General features: G+C 44.6%; 1 protein-coding gene across 1 annotated transcript in view; it reads right to left on the reverse strand.

The window, feature by feature from the left end:
• Positions 1 to 9,911, reverse strand: part of PARP8 (poly(ADP-ribose) polymerase family member 8) — a 377,448-nt gene extending 367,537 nt beyond the window's left edge. Inside the window, exons 1-2 of the mRNA XM_077285314.1 lie at positions 9,353 to 9,911; positions 8,590 to 8,644 (exon numbers count right to left, since the gene is read on the reverse strand). Coding sequence (XP_077141429.1) covers positions 8,590 to 8,644; positions 9,353 to 9,443 — 146 coding nt within the window. The 5' untranslated portion in view covers positions 9,444 to 9,911. The remainder of the gene's footprint in view (positions 1 to 8,589; positions 8,645 to 9,352) is intronic.
• Positions 9,912 to 25,713: the final 15,802 nt, after the last annotated feature.

Genomic DNA, 25,713 nt, shown 5'->3' on the forward strand with positions numbered 1-25,713 from the left:
GAAAATTATCATTAGTTTTCAGAAAAGATTATCATTAGAAGACTACTTGGTCTGCTGCCAGATAGTCCAACAGCACACCCACCACTGATTGGCAGCTTTCTGCCTATGCACAGTGTATTCAGTAAGCAGCCAATCAGTGGTGTGGGCAGATTATACAGAAGTCAGAATTCAGAGAACTGCTATATATGCAGCAGAGAAAACAGTGATTTTATCAAAACTGGAGCAAGCAGTCCAGTAAGTAACACATCACTGGAATCAGGATCTCGGCCCCTTCATCATTGTCTCCCCCGTTTTTGACAACAAAAACCTAGTGACAGATTCCCTTTAAATCTATGATTATATTAATTGACAATAAAATTTGTGCAGGTAAAGGTTTATGGCTGTATAATCTATAATAACTAAAAGGGGGCACCATTGCCCATGATGTTCTGGACCCCCACAGTTTGCCCAATCCCAAACTTGATATATGATGAATGATGAGAGGATATCAATATTGTACAAGACTCTGACCTTCCCTAATAGAACACAGCAGACAAATCTGTATATCAGAAGCAGGATTACTCCGATACTTCCCGTCTTTTCTGCATATAAAGCACCACAGATGTTTCTATAAATGTAATCTTCTGAAAATGAACGGCAATAGCCACAAATCAGGAAGAGCTGCCTCACTTGGTAAATTATTACCACTTACAAAACAAATGTAAGGCAAGAATATCGACTGCGGTGCCATGAAATCCTCACAATCCAAACCAGCAAACACACAACACACACATAACACACACACCTACAACACACATACATACACAAAACATACACAACACACACACATACAACACAACACGCATACACAAAACACACAACACACTATACAACACAGACTACACAGATAACACATACCACACAAATACAACACACACAAAACAACACACATACACAAAACACACACAACATACATACAACACAACACACACACATACATACACAAAACACACACAGAGCACACATACAACACACACATACATACACAAAACACACACACAGCACACATACAACACAACACACATACACAAAACACACAACACACTATACAACACAGATAACACACATACCACATAAATACAACACACACAAAACAACACACATACACAAAACACACAACATACATACAACACAACACACACACATACATACACAAAATACACACAGAGCACACATACAACACACACATATACATACACAAAACACACACACACACAGCACACATACAACACAACACACTATACAACACAGATAACACACATACCACATAAATACAACACACACAAAACCATACACATACACAAAACACACATCATACATACAACACAACACACACACAGCACACATACAACACACACATATACATACACAAAACACACACACAGCACACATACAACACGCACATATACATACACAAAACACACACACAGAACACATACAACACGCACATATACATACACAAAACACACACACAGAACACATACAACACGCACATATACATACACAAAACACACACACAGAACACATACAACACGCACATATACATACACAAAACACACACACAAAACACATACAACACGCACATATACATACAAAAACACACACACAGAACACATACAACACGCACATATACATACACAAAACACACACACAGAACACATACAACACGCACATATACATACACAAAACACACAACACACACATACAACACACAGCATACACAAATACAACACACATACACAACACACACACAACACACAGCACACATACAACACACATAAAACACACATACATACACAACACACACACATGCATAAACACAACACATAACACACATACGCTTATTTAGCAATTACCCAGTAATGTAATGCATCCCAAAAAGTAATTGTAAAGATGGCATAAAAACAACTAATATAATTTCTTGCTACAACTTGTATAAGAAGATAATGTACAATAGTGTGGTGTTTTCTGAGGGTACTGCAGCCTGCTTGTGGTTTACAGGGGTTTTCCAGGAACATATAATGTAATGATGGCCGATCTCTAGCATATTCTTTTCATTTATGATCCCCGGGATTTCGATCTGCATAACTTCACCTGTTCAGAGAAGCCAGGGAACACGGTGTTCGATCAAAGACTATGACTCTTTCGATATTTTTGCACTACACCAGCACAGGCACTGCACAGAAGCCCCATTTATTGACCACTATTAGGCTGTGTCCCTTGTGGCCAAATTGTCATACAAGACTCCACTCAAGGCAGATACATCATTCATGCAACCTGTGCCACCACACAGGGGCCCAAGAGTTAAAAGGGCCAATTTGCCCCTTCAAAGCAGGTGGAATTGTGCATATTGATGAGCGGTTGGGCTGTAAAGGGCCCCTATACCGTTCTTCCACATGGGCCCTCTACTGATGTCCAAGACTTTGATACTGATCACCTGTCCACGCGATAGGTCAACATCAGATTGGTGGGGGTCTGATTACCGACCACATGATTAGCTGCTGGCAGGGCACGCTGGGACCCCCGAGCTCTGCACACAGTGTACTGCAGCTTAGCTCCCATTTACTTCAATAGAACTTTATCTGCAGTACTCGGTAATGGCAGCTCTACAGGACGGTAGGACCTCAGACCCCCCATTGATCTGACATTGATGATCTATTCTAAGGTTCGGTAGATAAAAGCTCGGTACTCAATACAAAGGCGTAAAGAAATAAAATATTTATTCATGCAATTCAATATATCCAGAAAATTATCCAAGAATATATTCAAGTTCCGACCTTGAATCCAGACCTTCATCACAATGGTGTCTAGCGCTGTGGTGGGTGCAACCAACATATTACGGCACCATGCATCCAGCGATGATGGTCGCACCCACCACAGTGTTACACACCCGGCTCTCTCACCGCATCTTCTCATTGATACGGAGTGACGTATATCAGCACCTACTATTCTAAGGTGTTCAACATTGAAATTCTGGAGAAACCCTTTAATCAGATTATCTTAAAAATAAATGGACTATAGTTTGTAAAAAAAAAACACCAAAAAGGGAAGACCCATCTTTGTTCTCTCCCTACTAAAAATCTGCTGGGACCACCTAAACTCCCAGTTTCCCAGAAGTACCCAAGGAGAGAAAAGCATAGACAAGTCCTGGCCTCAGAAGGGTGAGATGATCTCTACCAGTCTTTTTCAGTTTGTTTGCCAAGCCAGGCCCCTTCACCTGATTTGGAGACAAAGAAGAAAGTTTGGCTTGATCCGGGAGAAATATAATGTTTGCACCTTGTTAGGCAGTAGATAGAAAAATACTAAAATTTACTACGCCCGATGAAGAGACCTGAGTAGTCTGGAAAGCTCGCTATTTGTTAGTTGGTTACCAATATCATCTTTTCAGTTAGTTATTAAAATCAACCACAAATTATAATATTTATCTAACAAACTGAGTCAGCCGCCCCTTTCCTCACATCACCGGTCACGTGCTGACGAAGAAGAGAGGGAGGTGAAGCTCTTCGCCTGTGTCGTAATGCAGAAGAAGGGAAATTTTGGTGACCACATCACACAGGCTGAAACTCAGCGATCTCTGCAGTTTAGAGTTGTTATTTTATAGTTTTACATCTAACAAACAATAAATGTCTTATTCCTGCAGCAGACAACCCTTGACATTACTGACATATTGTAAAATTTCTGAGATATACGTCCTCGTTACGAGACAGCAATGCTTTTAACGTCTTGGTAAATGTTTCACCAATAGAACTCCTAAAACAATTAGGGGGTAAAGAATTCATAGGGAATAAAATATTTTACATTTATTCTATTCTATTTAGTTGACATGTAGCAGACGGGAATGAGTGAATATTCCCCACGCTACTGACACCCAACAAACCAGCACTATTAACCTTTGTATGTCAGCCACGTTACACATCTCAGCCACGAAGAAGAGAGCACCAGGAGGTACAATTACCATATCCAAAAAAATACAACCACAGGGGCAAAGGATTTGTTATTTACTCTATTGTCTTCTTCCCATCCCATGCCTCCCACACCTTAGCAATGGCAGAGCGTGGGCATGTTGTGGTAGCAGGAGAAGCAATTCTCTAGGGCACTGCCATGCTCTGTATATTGAGTGTGTAATTATTGTGTGTGGATATGAATCTATGCAGCTTTGTGCGTTTCTTGTCTATGTATGTGTATTGCATATTGCATGTTTGTGTTCGCGTGTACATTTTAAAGAGAAAATGACATTTTTTTTAATGACAACATAAATTAACACTATTGTAATCTCAATGCTCCCACTCCAGTGTTCTGTACTTCATAGTCGTGACGCAGGGCTGTGGAGTTGGATTCGTGGAGTGGGAGTTGGTGTTCATTTTGGTGGAGTCTGTGTAAAATGGACCCAGTCCTGTAAATTTTTTCATAATAATTTGTGAAAGTTATGAAATGTCCTAGAAATGTCTGTTCTGTTCTTGATCTAAGGATCTCGGCTTTTAGTTGAAATGAATCTGTGCTGCACTTTATGTACATGCTCAGTAGTGAGCAAGTGCTGCACTTTATGTACATGCTCAGTAGTGAGCCAGTGCTGTGCTTTATGTACATGCTCAGTAGTGACCAGTGCTGCGCTTTATGTACATGCTCAGTAATTACCAGTTCTGCACTTTATGTACATGCTCAGTAGTGAGCCAGTGGTGCATTTTATGTACATGCTCAGTAGTGATCCAGTGCTGCACTTTATGTACATGCTCAGTAGTGAGCCAATGCTGCACTTTATGTACATGCTCAGAAGTAAGCTAGTTCTGCACTTTATGCACATGCTCAGTAGTGAGGCAGTGCTGCACTTTATGTACATGCTCAGTAGTGAAGCAGTGCTGCACTTTATGTACATGCTCAGTAGTGAGCCAGTGCTGCACTTTATGTACATGCTCAGAAGTAAGCCAGTGCTGCACTTTATGTACATGCTCAGTAGTGAGGCAGTGCTGCTCTTTATGCACATGTTCAGTAGTGAGCCATGGCTGCGCTTTATGTACATGCTCAGTAGTGAGCCAGTGCTGCACTTTATGTACATGCTCAGCAGTGACCAGTGCTGCACTTTATGTACATGCTTAGTAGTGAGCCAGTGCTGCACTTTATGTACATGCTCAGAAGTAAGCCAGTGCTGCACTTTATGTACATGCTCAGTACTCAGTAAGGAGGCAGTGCTGCACTTTATGTACATGTTCAGTAGTGAGCAATGGCTGCGCTTTATGTACATGCTCAGTAGTGGGGCAGGGCTGCACTGTATGTATATGCTCAGTAGTGATACAGTGCTGCACGTTATGTACATGCTTAATAGTGAGCCAGTGCTGCACTTTAAGTACATGCTCAGTAATGAGCCAGTGCTGCACTTTATGTACATGCTCAGTAGAGAGCCAGTGCTGCACTTTATGTACATGCTCAGTAGTGGGGCAGTGCTGTTCTTTATGTACATGCTCAGTAGTGAGGCAGTGCTGCACTTTATGTACATGCTCAGTAGTGAAACAGTGCTGTGGAGTCGGAAGTCAAGGAAATTGAGGAGTCAGAGGTTTGACTTACCGACTCCAGAGCCCTCTTCATGTGCCCATGCCCATGCTGCCCAAAATTTGTGAGTTCACTGTTCTCTCTTACTCTTTGCATTGCTTTCCACATTATACACCGCAGAATACATGAAAGCTTCACTGATATGGACACAGATGACCGCAATAGTAATCTTACTTTGCTGCAAATTCTCATACACAGTATTCACAGATTTTTACTGCTAAACATCCATTCCATACTTTTGAACAGTGTTGATTATAATCAGTGTATGGATTTCAGGAAAACACAATTCAGATGAATGAAAATATTGTTGAACTGTCTAAACAAAAATCTTCCGCATCTGAACAAATCACTCCAATGCCATTACAATGTATCACAATGACATCGCAGTAGGCACTGAAGAGGTAGTTGCACAATCCGTAAGTCACTAGTGAAACTATAGGCCAGGATTTGCTAAATTACAATTCAATTGTTCAGCTTCAAAAAGGACAAATCACAAGCTTTGATATTATTGTTTACAGGTGACCACTATAGCTAGTAATTGGCAGCCACGTGTCCCTGTATTGTGACGATATTGCTGCAGCAGGAAGTAGAGACTGACGAAGGAGTGGGCAGCATAGCAATGGAGACAGTCGTGCTCCGTATGTTGCACCTCAGTGGGTCTCCTCCACACCTGGAACCTTAGAAACTGTTATGGCTGCAACATCTATATCACAACATAGCTGCCAACTATTTGGGGTTCAAATCCGACCAAGGACAACATCTGTAAGGAGTTTGTATGTTCTCCCTGTGTTAGGCGAGTTTCCTCCGGGTTCTCCGTTTTCATCCCACACTCCAAAGACATACTGATAGGAATTTATATTGTGAGCCCAAATGGGGACAGCGATAACGATGTCAGTAAAGCGCTGCAGAATAAGATGCTGCTATATGAACAAAGCATAATAAATAAATATATTCACACACAACACATTACTTTCCAATCCTCTACTCAAACCTGAGTAATTGGCAGCTGTGCTGTGATATAGAAAGCATATAACTGTAGCAGCCATAACAGATGCTAAGGCTCCAGGTGTGGAGGAGGCGCACGCAGGTCCAAAAATAATGTAGTAAATAGCAAGTTGGTATCTTTCTGCTATCAAGGACTATTTTATTTTTATTTCTATTATTTATTTTTAGAACACCATTATAATGCTGGTTCTATCATCTACGGTATTATCCTTATATTCCCCATCTCCTTTTGTGATGGGCCCTTTGAGTTCTAATTATGACCCTAATAAGAAATTAGACCTTCTACCCCCAAAGTAAGAAACATGATTGAGACTACAGTAGGAATCCCCTAATTGTAGCTTATACCTTTCTGCATTCTATTTATCCCATCTAAAGGTTACATAATGACTTGTGCAACCATATGTCTCCTGGACGCACAGCTCACATTGGGCCCTTTTTGTAGCTACATTATCAATAGTAGTGGTAGTGGATGTACAGTGGTGCCAGATCCACCACTGATTTCTATGACCTGTCATGCAGAAATTGCATTTGTGGAATGACTCAATGTATTATGGTGGCAACTTGTGGGCTTTGCTTTAACAAACATGGCAGATATTGGTTAATGCAATAACACAGGGATATTTATATTAATATTAGGACTAATGGGCATGATATCAGGCAGATTACATAGGCTCTTACCCACCTACAGTCACTATGATCTGCAGCAGGAAGTCACAGAATTGATACAATGTTTCATTCTACAATATTTACTTCAAAATGTAACAACACTGTCCACATCCTCCTGCTCCTCCACATCCTCCCTGCTCCTCCACATCCTCCTGCTCCTCCACATCCTCCCTGCTCCTCCACATCCTCCCTGCTCCTCCACATGGTACCCTGCTCCTCCGCATCCTCCCTGCTCCTCCACATCCTCCCTGCTCCTCCACATGGTACCCAGCTCCCCCACATCCTCCCTGCTCCTCCACATCCTCTTGCTCCTCCACATCCTCCCTGCTCCTCCACATCCTCCCTGCTCCTCCACATCCTCCCTGCTCCTCCACATCCTCCTGCTTCTCCACATCGTACCCTGCTCCTCCACATCTTCCCTGCTCCTCCACATCCTCCCTGCTCCTCCACATCCTCCCTGCTCCTCCACATCCTCCCTGATGATCCACATCCTCCCTGCTCTTCCGCATACTCCCCTGCTCCTCCGCATACTCCCTTGCTCCTCCACATCCTCCCTGCTCCGCCACATCCTCCTGCTCCGCCACATCCTCCTGCTTCACCACATCCTCCTGCTCCTCCACATACTCCCCTGCTCCTCCACATCCTCCTGCTCCTCCACATCCTCCCTGCTCCTCCACATCCTCCCTGCTCCTCCACATCCTCCACATACTCCCCTGCTCCTCCACATCCTCCCTGCTCCACATCCTCCTGCTCCTCCACATCCTCTCTGCTCCTCCACATCCTCCCTGCTCCTCCACATCCTCCTGCTCCTCCACATACTCCCCTGCTCCTCCACATCCTCCCTGCTCCTCCACATCCTTCTGCTCCACCACATAACTCCCCCACAACCTCCCTGTTCCTCCACATCCTCCTGCTCCTCCACATACTCCCCTGCTCCTCCACATCATCCTGCTCCTCTACATCTTCCCTGCTCCTCCACATCCTCCCTGCTCCTCCACATCCTCCCTGCTCCTCCACATCCTCCCTGCTCCTCCACATCCTCCTGCTCCTCCACATACTCCCCTGCTCCTCCACATCCTCCCTGCTCCTCCACATCCTCCTGCTCCACCACATAACTCCCCTGCTCCTCCACATCCTCCCTGTTCCTCCACATCCTCCTGCTCCTCCACATCCTCCCTGCTCTCAGCCTTCATCTCCTGCTTCTGCTGTACATTTCACTGGTTATAACACTTAACATGTCTGTTGCCAGCAACCTGAGAAGAGGTGGTGTCATGGAAACACTGGCAAATGCATAACATGAGGCTTTGTCATTAAGGAAATGAAATAAAACAATACCTTTTGGAGCCTCCTAGGAAGGTAAAGGTGAAAGTATTGTCCGAATATCTGAAATCTGAGGGAAAAACAAAAAAGAGCCATGAACTATTGTATTCCCAGCAGCCTGCAGACCCCCCCACATGCAGGAAACCCCATTTCAACAAGTGCACTGGTGCTATGGCAACAGATTTCAGCTGTCAATGGATGCAACCAAATAGCAATGGATGGATGGATGGAATGGAAAAGCAAAAAAGCACTAAAGCCATCTGAATGCAGGGTGGTCAATTTGGAAGCACCATCTCCTTTTTTATCAGCATGGTCATAGGGCTGAATTGAATTGCAATGTGTGCAGCTCCATTTGCATAAAACATCAGTTGATGTTGATGGGAGGTTGCAATGGGGGCACTATGGGTTACCATGGGAGGCTGCAATGGGGGGCACTATGGGTTACCATGGGAGGTTGCAATGGGGGGCACTATGGGTTACCATGGGAGGTTGCAATGGGGGGGCACTATGGGTTACCATGGGAGGCTGCAATGGGGGGCACTATGGGTTACCATGGGAGGTTGCAATGGGGGGGCACTATGGGTTACCATGGGAGGCTGCAATGGGGGGCACTATGGGTTACCATGGGAGGTTGCAATGGGGGGCACTATGGGTTACCATGGGAGGTTGCAATGGGGGGGCACTATGGGTTACCATGGGAGGCTGCAATGGGGGGCACTATGGGTTACCATGGGAGGCTGCAATGGGGGGCACTGTGGGTTACCATGCAATAACTCACCCGAAAACAGGCAGTCCTTCTCCGCCTTGCACTTTTGAATGACAATGTCAATATCCTTCTGAATCCTCTCTTGCCTTGAACACATCCCCATGAAATAAATCCCTGGGAAAGCAGCTTTATTTTCCCCCAGTTCAGTGTGTAATAATAGAAGAATGATACGAAATAAAGCAGCCTTTGTGTGTTAGGTGTCAGCCCGAGCTTCTTCTCCAAGATGTTGCTGTTGCTGGAGGAGGAGGAAGAGGATGAAGAGGTGTCTGCTGCTGCTGTTTCTGCTTCTTCTGCTGCTGCTGTTTTATTGCAATTTCCCCTCCCGACCATAGACTGAGTTGCTGAAATCCTCCCCCGCTTGTCAGTGCAATAAAGAGAGGGAGTGAATAATAACAATAATCAGCTGCTCACAGGGAGAGAGTGAGAGGAGCAGACAGAGAGAGAGAGAGAGAGGAAGAGAGAGAGGTAGAGAGAGGCAGGAGAGGCTGACAGAGAGGAGGGGGGAGGCTGCAGACACTGAGCTCCCCACTGTACACACATAGCAGCCCTGGGAAGCACAGACACTGCCTCCCACTGAGGCACACCCACAATGTGGGGTAGGCACACAGATGAGCTGTGTGTGGGAATATGGAGGGTGCACACTGACTCCTAGCACACCGCCTGCGAGCTCAGTCCTGGGTCACAGCAGCTTTACCTGAATCCTGTATGTAATATTGGAAATGAAGGGATTTTATCTGGATGGATGGATGGATGGATGGATGGTGTGCCTGGGCTCCTAATAACTTGCTTGGTCCAGGGCTTGTGTCCCAAATCTTATCCTTGTGGTGCCAGCTGGAAACTAATCTGGTGATGCAGACTGGATCCTATGCCTGAATACATTGTGCTTATGTTGTGCAGGTGGAAACCTAGAGGCTGAATACCATGTAATACTACTGTATATACTATATGTATGTAGCAGGCTGGATCCTACACGTGCCATACCTGCTAAAGGCTACTTTCACACATCAGGTTTTTGCCGTCAGGCTCAATCCGGCGCATTTTGAAAAAAAAACGGATCCTTTGCAAATAGTGAAAAACTGATGCGACGGATCCGACTATTTGATATCCGGAAAATTGGATCCTATGTTTCTGGGGAGAGAGAGAGAGAATGCTCTGTTTCAAAAACCGGAATCCATTGCCGGATTCTGTCAGTTGACGAATCCGGCACCATAGGCTTCCATTATAGCAAAAGCCAGTTGGCGTCGGATCCGTTGCTGTCTGTTTTTTTTGACGGACATAAAAAAAGTTCCTCTGTGTATTCTCTCTGGCCGCCGGACCGTCAATTTTCGACGGATCCGGCGAAAAACAGATGAAGCTTGAGGCCATCCGTCGCTAATACAAGTCTATGAGAAAAAACAGATTCGGCGGCAATGTTTGCCGGATCCGTTTATTTCAAAATTCACCGGATTGAGTCTGACAGCAAAAACCTGATGTGTGAAAGTAACCAAACCCTATGCCTGAATACCATATAATTGTAAGGAGGAGGACCGGGCTGTGGGCACCTGTGAGACACCGGGTCGGGAACTGCCGAGGCCGCGTCCAGTGTTGCAGGGGAGAAGAAAAGGGGAGATGAACATATCCCATGACCTGGAGGGAAGGGGGTGTGGTAAGCGAGGAGAAGAGAGAGGGTTCCCACCGGAGAAAAGAGAGAGCAGGGACCGGCAGCGCACTGCGGGGGACACTGAAGCATGGAGCAGAGACCCGAGACGGGTTCAGCAAGGACTCCCGGGTACCAGGGGTGCACATAGAGACGGGCGCCGAGTGAAGCAGCACGGTGCGGGTATTCAGGTACCAGCGGGGATACAGAGAGATGGGTGCCAAGTGAAGCAGCGTAGTGCGGGTATCCAGGTACCAGCGGGGATACAGAGAGATGGGTGCCAAGTGAAGCAGCGTAGTGCGGGTATCCAGGTACCAGCGGGGATACAGAGAGATGGGTGCCAAGTGAAGCAGCGTAGTGCGGGTATCCAGGTACCAGCGGGGATACAGAGAGACGGGCGCCGAGTGAAGCAGCGTAGTGCGGGTATCCAGGTACCAGCGGGGATACAGAGAGACGGGCGCCGAGTGAAGCAGCATGGTGCGGGTATCCAGGTACCAGCGGGGATACAGAGAGACGGGTGCCAAGTGAAGCAGCATGGTGCGGGTATCCAGGTACCAGCGGGGATACAGAGAGACGGGTGCCAAGTGAAGCAGCATGGTGCGGGTATCCAGGTACCAGCGGGGATACAGAGAGATGGGTGCTGAGTGAAGCAGTGTGGTGCTGGTATCCAGGTACCAGCGGGGATACAGAGAGACAGGTGCCGAGTGAAGCAGCGTGGTGCTGGTATCCAGGTACCAGCGGGGATACAGAGAGACGGGTGCCGAGTGAAGCAGCGTGGTGCTGGTATCCAGGTACCAGCGGGGATACAGAGAGACGGGTGCCGAGTGAAGCAGCAGGGTGCGGTTATCCAGGTACCAGCGGGGATACAGAGAGACGGGCACCGAGTGAAGCAGCAGGGTGCTGGTATCCAGGTACCAGCGGGGATACAGAGAGATGGCGACGAGTGAAGCAGCGTGGTGCTGGTATCCACGTACCAGCGGGGATATAGAGAGACGGGTGCCGAGTGAAGCAGCACGGTGCGGGTATCCAGGTACCAGCGGGGATACAGAGAGACGGGTGCCGAGTGAAGCAGCGTGGTGCTGGTATCCAGGTACCAGCGGGGATACAGAGAGATGGCGCTGAGTGAAGCAGCACGGTGCGGGTATCCAGGTACCAGCAGGGATACAGAGAGATGGGTGCTGAGTGAAGCAGCATGGTGCTGGTATCCAGGTACCAGCGGGGATACAGAGAGATGGCGCCTAGTGAAGCAGCACGGTGCGGGTATCCAGGTACCAGCCGGGATACAGAGAGACGGGCGCCGAGTGAAGCAGCGTGGTGCGGGTATCCAGGTACCAGCAGGGATACAGAGAGACGGGTGCCGAGTGAAGCAGCAGGGTGCGGTTATCCAGGTACCAGCGGGGATACAGAGAGACGGCGCCGAGTGAAGCAGCATGGTGCGGGTATCCAGGTACCAGCAGGGATACAGAGAGACGGGCGCCGAGTGAAGCAGCATGGTGCGGGTATCCAGGTACCAGCAGGGATACAGAGAGACGGCGCCGAATGAAGCAGCATGGTGCGGGTATCCAGGTACCTGCGGGGATACAGAGAGACGGCGCCGAGTGAAGCAGCATGGTGCGGGTATCCAGGTACCAGCGGGGATACAGAGAGACGGGTGCCGAGTGAAGCAGCATGGTGCGGGTATCCAGGTACCAGCGGGGATACCAAGGGACAAGCACCAAGGGAAAACTCGTAGTGCATGCATTCAGTTATCGGTGAGTGTGCAGGGGAGCAGACGCTGAGTAGAGACTTGTGCAGAGCTTCACACTTCGGCTCTGCAGTTTAATGGACTAGGGGCTCAGCGGGCAAAACCGTTGACTGCTCGCTGCCGCCAGAAGCGAGACCGTGTGTTGGGCAGGGAAGCCTGAAGGCGCAGTGTCGGCCTCCGCCGGCATTCCATCATCCATCAGACTGCAAGCAACTCAAGGACAGCGGAGTCACGATAAGTTAAATTTGATAAAAAGACTGTTACGTTGAACTATTATTACACTGTTTTACCTGTCTCCCCTTTCTGTTATCTCCCTGCAAGGAGTTCATTATTGTTTACTAAACCGCACGCTTGTTAACTCTTGCTCTGTGCCTCTGCGTTACTGCATCCGTTTACCCGCTTTACATGATACTACTGTATATACTATATGTGTGTAGCAGGCTGGATTCTACACGTGCCATACCTGCTAAACCCTATGCCTGAATACCATGTAATACTACTGTATATACTACAGTGGTGGAAATAATGATTTGATCCCTTGCTGATTTTGTAAGCTTGCCCACTGACAAAAACATGAACAGTCTATAATTTTAAGGGTAGTATACACCAAAAGAGAACACCTCATATTCCAATTTCAAAGGCCAAAAAGAGGGGGGAACTTATATACCTCCACATCAACATGTGCACCAATAGAGAAACAAATTGGAGGAGCAATTTCCAATATAAATCATTTATTAGTTAAAATAACCGCAATACAAAATTCATTAAATATGCTAGTAGTAAACAAAAAAGAGTACAACTCAGATGGAACAAACCATCTGTGGATGGATGTCAGCAGAAACAGAAAATAACGGGAGCAGAACCCCAGACCCAGTGGACCTAAGTGCAGTATCTAATAAGCTAGGTAACCTCTTACCTCCTGACGAAGCCACAGGCGTGGAGAAACGCGCGTCGAGGTGCATTAGTGCGGGACAGACACTTGGACCAACATGACCTCAGGTATTATACATATACTGCTGCCCTTTTGTTCTCCTGTATGATAGGGTCAGATAAAGGCCTAATAGGTATTTCAGGCTCTAGGGCTGGCTCTAGAACCCCAGACCCAGTGGACCTAAGTGCAGTATCTAATAAGCTAGGTAACCTCTTACCTCCTGACGAAGCCACAGGCGTGGAGAAACGCGCGTCGAGGTGCATTAGTGCGGGACAGACACTTGGACCAACATGACCTCAGGTATTTTACATATACTTCTGCCCTTTTGTTCTCATGTATGATAGGGTCAGATAAAGGCCTAATAGGTATTTCAGGCTCTAGGGCTGGTGCAATATAGGTGCAGCATAGATGGCAGTATAATATTGCAGATCGTTTTTTGCCTGATGAAATTTCATGATTAGACCACTTCAGGCACTAACGTTTTGAGCTGACTAAACACATAGCTTATTAGATACTGCACTTAGGTCCACTGGGTCTGGGGTTCTGCTCCCGTTATTTTCTGTTTCTGCTGACATCCATCCACAGATGGTTTGTTCCATCTGAGTTGTACTCTTTTTTGTTTACTACTAGCATATTTAATGAATTTTGTATTGCGGTTATTTTAACTAATAAATGATTTATATTGGAAATTGCTCCTCCAATTTGTTTCTCTATTGGTGCACATATAATTTTAAGGGTAGGTTGATTTTAACATTGAGAAATAGAATATCAAAAATAAAATCCAAAAAATCACATTGTGTAAATTTATTTGCATTTTGCAGTGAGAAATAAGTATTTGATCCCCTACCAGCCATTAAGAGTTCTGGCTCCTACAGACCAGTTAGACGCTCCTAATCAACTCGTTACCTGCATTAAAGACAGCCGTCTTACATAGTCACCTTTATAAAAGACTCCTGTCCACAGACTCAATTAATCAGTCAGACTCTAACATCTACAAAATGGGCAAGACCAAAGAGCTTTATAAGGATTTCAGGGACATGATCATAGACCTGCACAAAGCTGGAATGGGCTACAAAACCATAAGTAAGACGTTGGGTGAGAAGAAGACAACTGTTGGTGCAATAGTAAGAAAGTGGAGGAAATACAAAATGACTGTCAATCGACATCGATCTGGGGCACCATGCAAAATCTCACCTCGTAGGGTATCCTTGATCATCAGGAAGGTGAGAGATCAGCCTCAAACTACACGGGGGAAACTTGTTAATGATCTCAAGGCAGCTGGGACCACAGTCACCAAGAAAACCATTGGTAACATAATGCGCCATAAACGTTTAAAATCCTGTCAGTGATTAGGAGAAGGTGCTGTGGTCAGATGGGACAAAAATTGAGCTCTTTGGCATTAACTCAACTCGCTGTGTTTGAATGAAGAGAAATGCTGCCTATGACCCAAAGAACACCGTCCCCACTGTCAAGCATGGAGGTGGAAACATTATGTTTTGGAGGCGTTTCTCTGCTAAGGGCACAGGACTACTTCACTGCATCGATGGGAGAAAGGATGGAGCCATGTTACGTAAAATCCTGAGTGGCAACCTTCTTCCCTCCGCCAGGACATTAAAAATGGGTCGTGGCTGGGACTTCCAGCAAGACAATGACCCAAAACATACAGCCAAGGCAACAAAGGAGTGGCTCACAAAGAAGCACATTAAGGTCATGGAGTGGCCTAGCCAGTCTCCAGACCTTAATCCCATAGAAAACTTATGGAGGGAGTTGAAGCTCCAAGTTGCCAAGCGACAGCCTCAAAATCATAATGATTTAGAATTGATCTGCAAAGAGTAATGGACCAAAACTCCTCCTGACATGTGCGCAAATCTCATCATCAACTACAAAAACATCTGACTGCTGTGCTTGCCAACAAGGGTTTTGCCACCAAGCATTAAGTCTTGTTTGCCAGAGGGATCAAATACTTATTTCTTACTGCAAAATGCAATTACATTTATATAACGTATACAACGTGATTCACTGTATTTTATTTTTGATATTCCATCTCTCAATGTTAAAATTAACCTGCCCTTAAAATTATAGACTGTTCATGTCTTTGTCAGTGGGCAAATTTACAAAATCAGCAAGGGATCAAATACTTATTTCCCCCACTGGATATGTGTGTAACCATCTGGATTCTACATGTGCCATACCTGTTAAACCCTATCCTTGAATTCCATACTAGATCCTAAATTTAACATGTAATATATAGAGCCAGCCACCTTCTGAAAAAGAAATTACCAATATATTAACTCAAATTTAATATTGAAAAAGTAGGAGGACTAGAGTTTTCATGTATTGAAATACTTATTATTTATTCCATCTATCCGAAACATAGTAACACATATGGTACAAAAATTACATAGATGAATAAATATACTATTAATTAAAAGTCATATTCATAGAGATTGATCCTAGAAGGTGACAAAATAGAATGGACATAAATAATACAGCGCTGAAAATTATATAACCATAAGCGATGCGTCTAAAGTGCTAACTTGTAATATGTGAAATAATCATGAACTCACAATACTAGTCCAATAGGATGAGAGGAATGGCAGAATGCTAATTGAACCGTAAGCACGACAGAAAGCTTTTATCATAGCGCAGCGCTGTTTTAAAGAGACAAGTAAAACATCAATGAAATAGAGGGTTAATTACCCATGATGATATCTCTGATTCAGTCTGGTTCCAGGGGCGACCACTCACCCCAATGAATTCCATACTAGATCCTAAATTTGCAATGCAGACTGTATCCTATGCTTTATACACCATATGTGTGTTGCAGGCTTGACTTTATACGTGAAGTTGTAATGCTTTCAAAATGCTATGCTGTCATACTTTGTTGAGCACCATACTTATATTGCAGGCTGGAACCTACAGTTTCTATGAGCAGAATGCTGAATACTACGCTGAGTCCCATGTTTTATTGTTTGCCAAATCCTATCATTGTGCATAGTAGCATCCAGGATCCTTTATGAGACATGCATGTTGAATCCAAAGCTTGAATGCCTTATTGGACCATATACAGTAGTGTTCAACATAATGGCAGTGTGTTCAAAAGCATGATTTAGTCACAAAGTCTTTATTTCCATGCATGGGAACATTGCACACTGTTTCTAATTCAGAACATGAAGAGAAATGTATATAATTTTTAACTAAAATGATAAAAAATGAACATTGGGCTAATCTAAAAAATTAGCAGTGTCTGCTTTGGTCTTTACAATTTCACAATATGTACTATTGTTTGTGGATTTAGCATTCCTGTGAACCACTAACCTAATATTTCGTTGTATACCTACAGGATTTTTTTTAGAAATGCTTCACATCTATGTTGCATAGAGTCAACAAACTTCTGGCCACTGTCACCTGTTATTCCAGCCCAGGATGCTTTGACTAAATCCCACAATGTTTTGGCATTTGTTGGCTTTGCTTCAGAAACGGCATTTTAATGTCACCCACAAGTGTTCTATCGGAGTAAGGTCCGGGGATTGAGCTGGCCACTCCATAACCTCAATTTTGTTGGTCTGGAACCAAGATTTTGCTCATTTACCGGTGTGCTTAGAGTCGTTGTCTTGTTGAAAACCCATTTCAAGGGCATATCCTCTTCAGCGTAAGGCAACATGGCCTCCAAGTATTTTAATATATGCAAACTGGTCCATGATTTCTGGCAGAGTCGGACTGACCTGGCGGGGTATCGGGGAAATCTCCGGTGGGCCCTTGGCTGTGGGAAGGAGAGGAGGATAAGAAGGGACCCGGGCCTTTTAAAAGCCCAGGCAACATATGTGCAGGGGCGTGCACATGCAGCGGTCATTACCTGAACTGTTGCAGCACACGTCCTGATCAATACTGATGAGTGTGCACCTGTCATCACCAGCATATGACATCATTGTCGTGCGCCGCATGCGATGGGCGCACATATTCACAGCGGGCCTCTGCTATGTCGGCGGGCATGTTACTATGTGTGTGCTGGACCTGCAGAGGAAGAGGATGCCGCATGGCGCTGGGAGCACAGGAAGGTAAGAGGAATCTTTTTTTTGTCCTCTCTCTCTCTGTGCATGAAGCCAGGACAAGGGGCCAGGATGGAAACACATGGGGGGCCAGGATGGAGACACTTGGGGGGCCAGGCTGGAGACACATTGGGGCCATGATCAATATATAGGGGCAGGACAAGGGGCCAGGATGGATATATATGGGGGGCCAGGATCGATATATGTGGGTGCCAGGATAGATATATGGGGGGGCAGGACAAGAGACCAGGATGGATATATGGGGGCCAAGATGGATATATGGGGAGCCAGGATGCATATATATGGTAGAGCCACGATGGATATATATGGGAAGGGGCCAGGATGGAAATATATGGGGGGCCAGGATGGATATATGGGGGGCCAGGATGGATATATATGGGAAGGGGCCAGGATGGATATATATGGGGGGCCAGGATAGATATATGTGGGTGCCAGGATGGATATGTATGGGGAGGGGCCAGGATGGATATATATGGGTGCCAGGATGGATATATGTGGGTGCCAGGATGGATATATATGGGGAGGGGCCAGGATGTATATATAATTTGGCAGGATAAGGAACATATGAGGGTCAGTATGTATAGCTGGGGGGCAGGATGGACATCTGGGGGTCAGGCTGGAAAAGGGACATATGGGACCAAGCTGGGACATATAAAATACAGCAAGTTTGAGATTAATAAAGTGGCACTCACTAGTGTTGAGCATTCCGATACCGCAAGTATCGGGTATCGGCCGATACTTGCGGGTATCGGAATTCCGATACCGAGATCCGATACTTTTGTGGTATCGGGTATCGGTATCGAAACAACATTAATGTAATAATGTGTAAAAGAAAGAATTAAAATAAAAAATATTGCTATACTCACTTCTCCGACGCAGCCTGGACCTCACGGAGGGAACCGGCAGCGTTCTTTGCTTAAAATTTGCGCGTTTACTTCCTTCCGTGAAGTCCCAGCTTGTGATTGGTCGCGTGCCGCCCATGTGGCCGCGACGCGACCAATCACAGCAAGCCGTGACGTAATTTCAGGTCCTTCAGTGATTTTAAAATTACGTTCTGGCTTGTGATTGGTCGCGTCGCGGTCACATGGGCGACGCGACCAATCACAAGCCGTGACGTCACGGGAGGCAGGACACGCGCGCATTTTAAAATGAGCGCGTGTCCTGCCTCCCATGACGTCACGGCTTGTGATTGGTCGCGTCGCCCATGTGATCGCGACGCGACCAATCACAAGCCAGAACGTAATTTTAAAATCCTGAAGGACCTGAAATTACGTCACGGCTTGCTGTGATTGGTCGCGTCGCGGCCACATGGGCGACGCGACCAATCACAAGCCGTGACGTCACGGGAGGCAGGACACGCGCGCATTTTAAAATGAGCGCGTGTCCTGCCTCCCATAACGTCACGGCTTGTGATTGGTCGCGTCGCCCATGTGACCGCGACGCGACCAATCACAAGCCAGAACGTAATTTTAAAATCACTGAAGGACCTGAAATTACGTCACGGCTTGCTGTGATTGGTCGCGTCGCGGCCACATGGGCGGCACGCGACCAATCACAAGCCGGGACTTCACGGAAGGAAGTAAACGCGCGAATTTTAAGCAAAGAACGCTGCCGGTTCCCTCCGTGAGGTCCAGGCTGCGTCGGAGAGGTGAGTATAGCAATATTTTTTATTTTAATTCTTTCTTTTACACATTTATATGGATCCCAGGGCCTGAAGGAGAGTTTCCTCTCCTTCAGACCCTGGGAACCATCAGGGATACCGTCCGATACTTGAGTCCCATTGACTTGTATTGGTATCGGGTATCGGTATCGGATTGGATCCGATACTTTGCCGGTATCGGCCGATACTTTCCGATACCGATACTTTCAAGTATCGGACGGTATCGCTCAACACTAGCACTCACCCTTCTGAGCAGTATAAAGTGTTGTCCTTTATTTGCGGTTAGCAGGTTACAGACATTCTTCTGCGGCAGCAGGTATAGGAGAGAGAGGGGTGCGGGGAGTGCGGGTTTGTTCACTCCCCGCACCCCTCTCTCCTATACCTGCTGCCGCAGAAGAATGTCTGTAACCTGCTAACTGCAAATAAAGGACAACACTTTATACTGCTTAGAAGGGTGAGTGCCACTTTATTCATCTCAAACTTGCTTCATGGATTGTTTTTTTTCTCTCTAAAGTTGTGCACCACCCAAGGCAGTAGCTAGCCTCGGAATGCCCTGATCATTGAAGGATTGAATAACCCTGTATATCTCAACGTGAAGCACAGCGTTCAGTGCCGTATTATACCCATCTCTTTTTTGCAAGTACGAGTACTGGCTGGAAGAAGTGATGGCGGTCTGTGCTGGTTGAAGAAGAAAAGAGAAGATGATGGACTTCAACTACAGACGTCACTGGTGAGTCGGTGTATTACATGTACACGCACACTATACACTGTGTACAGAGTTCCTGTGTATAATGTCACCTGTGATCCCTGTATTACCTGTACACTATACACTTTATACAGAGCTGCTGTGTATAATATCACTGGTGATCACTGTATTACCTGTACAATGACACTACAGCTCTGGCAAAAATTAAGAGACCACTGCAAAATGTTCAGTTTGTCTGATTTTTCTCTTCATAAGTATATTTTTGAATAAAATGTAAATTGTTCATTTATTCTATAGACTTCTGGCAACATGTCTCTGAATTTCCAAGCAATAAATTTTGTATTTTTTTTTCTGAACAGGAGAAATGGACAAAATAAAAAAAAAATAACTAGTGCTTTCAGACCTCAAATAATGCAAAGAAAATAAGTTCATAATCATTTAGAAACAACAATACTAATGTTTTAACTCGGGAGGAGTTCAGAAATCAATATTTTGTGGAATAACCATGATATTTAATCACAGCTTTCATGCGTCTTGGCATGCTTTCCACCAGTCTTTCACACTGCTCCTGGCACAATAATTTAAGCAGTTCTTTGTTTGATAGCTTGTGACTGTCCATCTTCCTCTTGATTGCATTCCAGAGGTTTTCAATGGGGTTCAGGTCTGGAGATTGGGCTGCCCATGACAGGGTTTTGATGTGGTGATCTCTTAATTTTTGCCAGATCTGTATATACAGAGCTCCTGTGTATAATGTCACTGGTGATCACTGTATTATCTGTACACTGACACTGCACTGACACTACACACAGAGCGCCTGCGTATAATGTCATGGGTGATCACTGTATTACCTGTACACTGACACTATATACAGAGCTCCTGTGTATAATGTCACCAGTGATCACTGTATTACCTGTACACTGACTATAACCAGAGCTCCGAGTATAATGTCGCCAGTGATCACTGTAGTACCTGTACACTGACACTATATACAGAGGTACTGTGTATAATGTCACTGGTGGTAATAACAGTGTTGTTAGTATTGTGGTTTGTATTTATGATCAGTATTGTAGTATTCGGTCACTATGTGGTGGTAATTTGTGGTCTGGTCACGGTGTGGCAGTATTTCTCCTTGTATGTGGTATTATTTGGTCCTTATATGCTGGTAATATGTCATATTATTCGGTCACTATGTCGTTGTAATATGTGGTCTGGTTATGGTATGACGGTATTTGTCTCTTGTATGTAGTATTATTCGGTCACTATGTGGTCTGGTCATGGTGTGGTGGTATTTCTTCCCTGTATGTGGTAGTATTGGTCTTGGTATAGAGGGTTGTTTGTGTATGGCATCATTCGTTCTCTCTGATATTAATTAGAAGATTCTTTATTTCCATTAGAGATTAGATACTTGGTATACAGCGGCAGAGATGCACTTACAGGGATTTTCCTGTGAAAAAAATTAATCAGCTATCCACAGGATAAGTGATAATGTATTGATTGGTGGGGGTCTGAGTACTCTTGGACCCATTCAGCAAAGTGTGGAACTTTTTATCCCCATTAGACTGGAGTGGCATGTCCGACTTGACCACTGATCCATTCATTCCCTCAGCGGCTGCACTTGTTTTTTTCTAGAAGCCCCAAAGAGAATGAATGGAGCTGCGGTCAGATATCCCACCTGCCTCTCCATTTTAAAATGGGGATAAGCAGCCTTGGACTGGCCCATAGGGAAACAGGGGAATCCCCTGGTGGGCCCCTGTGCAGATCTGGGCCCCCAACCTTTCCGTATGGGCAGTACTTGTCATAATTCACTTCATTCACTCTGTACAGAAAAAAACAGCATCTCATTCATTAACCAAACTACACAGTTTATTATATAGAGATATAGGTAAGTTTGTGAACCAGGGTAGTCTAATATTTGTATGCAGGTGAAAAGTGGGCCCCCCAAAGTCAATGTTACTGGTGGGCCCTTGGCACCCCAGTCCGACACTGCATATCTATAACATGCCGCCTGCAGCATTGACTGCATGTACAGTGTGACAGATTCCATTTAAATTCTAATGTCTCGGTTTACTAGATATTAAGTAAATGAAACACTTATTTTGTCAGATTTGGCCTTTGTTTATAATGGATCTGTTATTTTGGTGGAAGTAAGAACAGATAGAACATCTTGCTTTATATGGAAAAGTCATTTATTTGTGTACGTCAAGCGGTCACACGAATGTGTTCACGTCTTAATGATTAATAATTTTATTTCTCTACAGTGGAGTTTGATGAATGAAAGGAAAAAACAAAACCAGGAATATATTTTTACATTGACCATTTAATTTCCAAAATGTCTTTTCAGAGAAAAGAGAAATCAAGTGGTTAAGTCCATGCCATGTGAGATAGAATAGAAAAACAGCTCTGCATCATAGAAAGGATTGTATGCACCAACAGCACAGGCAGGATTATAGAAACCCAATCTATTGGCAAGCTTATACATGGTGCCAAAACGCTCACCTGGGTGAGCTCTACAATAATGTACAACTCTTATTATAGGGTGCAAAATTATTTTGCAGGACTCTGCTGATGTGGGTTTCATTTGTGAGGCGAAATGGAGCCGTATGTAACATTAGCAGGTTTTTGTTATTTAATCTGAATAATACAGAGCTTAATGACAGCGATGCACCTGGATGCAACCCTTATTTGGATAAATATATAGACTCCTTCAGACATGTGATAAAATCCACCATCATAGATACTAACAGGAGACAAGCATCCAACATCAGTGCCCAGGCGAGAAAGGCCATACAGTCTCTTAAAACCAACAAAGAAATCATCAAACCTGCTGACAAGGGAGGTGCAATAGTCATGATGAACACATCAGACTATATGAGGGAAGCAAACAGACAACTTATGGACACACGCTACTGCTAAAAATAGGAGTCAGATCCTACACAGGACTACTACAAGGAACTAAACAAGTTGGTATCTTTCCTGCCTGACAAATCCACAAGAGCCGATGACCTGATACCAGAAAGTCCACGAACAGGGACATTCTACATGCTTCCCAAAATCCACAAATCTGGAAACCCAGGAAGACCAATTATTTCATGTGTGGGCACCCTTACTGAGCAGGTATCTGGATGGGTAGAGGGTATTCTTAAACCCCTGGTAAAGGATACACCCAGCTTCATTCAGGACACAACTGACCTACTGAATAAACTATCAGCAATAGGTCCTCTACCAGAAGGAACCATCCTGGCCACCATGGATGTGGAATCTTTGTACTCCAATATCCCACACCAGGATGGATTACATGCCTGCAAATTCTTCCTGGAAAACACAGGGACTGATGCAAATTCTGTGGTGAAACTTATAAAATTCATCCTCACCCACAATTACTTTGAGTTTGACAAGAAGATCTATCTACAGGAGACTAGCACAGCGATGGGAAGTAAAATGGCCCCACAGTATGCAAATCTTTTCATGGCCAAGCTTGAAAGCGACTTTTTGTCCTCATGTCCCATCAGGCCTCTGGCGTACTACCGCTACATTGATGACATTTTAATCATCTGGATGGAGTCTGAGCCACAGCTAAAGACGTTCCATGAACAGTTTAATCAATTTCATCCTACCATCAACTTGACACTCAACTACTCCTGTACTGAAATTAACTTTTTGGACACCATCATTAAGCTGCAGAACAATAAAATAGAGACATCCCTGTATCAGAAGCCAATCGACCATCCAACATACCTTAAATGGGACAGTTTCCATCCAAAACACATAAAAAACTCTATTGTCTACAGCCAAGCCATCAGATACAATCGTATATGTTCCAACCCAATGGATAGGGATGAACACCTTGGTCACCTCAGAAAGACCTTTTTGAATCAGGGCTACCATCCAAGAACAATTGAAAACCAGATCACAAGAGCCACCAGAATATCAAGGAATCACCTGCTACATTACAAAGCTAAAGAAGAAAACAACCGGGTACCTCTAGTAGTTACCTGCAATCCAAATCTGGAGGTGCTAAGGGGAGCTGCACGGAAAGTACAACCTTTACTGCAAAAAGATGCTCGCTTACAATCCATTTTTCCAGACCCCCCACTACTGTGTTTTAGGCAGCCCCCAAATCTAAGAAGCATCATTGTCAAGAGCTCCCTGTCCTCTACAACAGCTGCAGGAACCTTTCCTTGCAATCAGAAAAAATGTAAAACCTGTCCATTTATAATGACCACGGACAAGATAAAGATCCCCAATTCACATCAGGACTACAAGATACCAGGTACTTTCAGCTGCATCACATCTAATGTGGTGTACTTAATAATATGTACTAAATGTCCAACTGGGGGTCTGTATGTGGGGGAGACAGGGCAAAAGCTTAGAACAAGAATGAATTCTCACCGCCACACAATAATAGAAAAAAGAATGGATCTACCTGTGGCCAAACATTTTTGTCTCCCAAATCATAACATTATGGACATGAAATTACTTGTATTAAAAGGTAACTTCAAAACTCAGAGAGACAGAAGGGTCTGGGAATATAAACTGATGACGACCTTTGACTGTCTTAGCGGTGGAATGAATGTGTCGCATGGATTTGTCTTTTTACATCAACTAAGGAACTTGCACCTCAGACTATAAGGGGTCATCACAACAGAGACCCCAGAGGACAATAAAACATTCCTTATCTAAGAACTGGCCCAACATTTATGGACATAACTGTTTATCACTCATGGTAATTCTGCTTCATGCCACCTGTCTTATCTATGTTTTTTTGTTTGTTTGTTTTTTTTCTGTGCTATGTTGTGCATAAATATGTGATTCTTCAGAATTTGTATTAGTCTATGCCTGATGATGAGACCTGTGTAGTCTCGAAAGCTTGCAATTTGTTACCATCTTTTCAGTTAGCCATTAAAAGGTATCAACCACTGAGAACTCTCAATTCTAAACATTTTTGACAGCGATGCGTCACTTATTAAGCTGTGTGCTGTAGTTTTAATACATTCAGTGTTTTATCAGCAGGAGATTATCAATGCCAGACTAGGTCTCACGTGCACAGCGGTCAGGCGAATCTGCCAATCAGGGGTGTGGGCGGGGTTATATGGAGCTCAGCATTGTGATCACTATTATATCTACAATAGATAGAATACCAACACTGCACAGTATAGTAGGTGATACATCCTTGGAATCAGGCTCTCTTTCTCTATATTAAGCTGCTCTCAGTTTACATAGCATATACCCGCTAACAGATTCCCTTTAACGATTAGGCTATCTGCATACAATGTCTTTTTCAGGGAGATTCTGCCTGGAATCCACCTGAAAAAGCACCGCAAAGTCACTACTAAAAATGAACGTAGTGCACAGCAATGTAAAAACAATATTACTGTGCAAACGTTACTTCTTTTAATCGCTTCAGAAATCAGAAACCGCGAAGCTGTTAAAAGAAATAGCATATTCATTTTTCAGGTGACTTCCAATAGGAAGCTGCTCACCACTATACTGGAAAATACAGGGAATAAATAAGGGCTGCAGAGCCACTTCACGTAAAAGACAGTTTTCCTGAAGAGGCTTCACCTCGAAAAACTTAAAGACTTCAGCTTTTGTTGAGTGTTTTGCTCCTGTTTTAATTGTTAAAATA

This window comes from Ranitomeya variabilis, chromosome 1 (genome assembly GCF_051348905.1).
Source record: "Ranitomeya variabilis isolate aRanVar5 chromosome 1, aRanVar5.hap1, whole genome shotgun sequence".
Lineage (NCBI taxonomy): Eukaryota > Metazoa > Chordata > Amphibia > Anura > Dendrobatidae > Ranitomeya > Ranitomeya variabilis.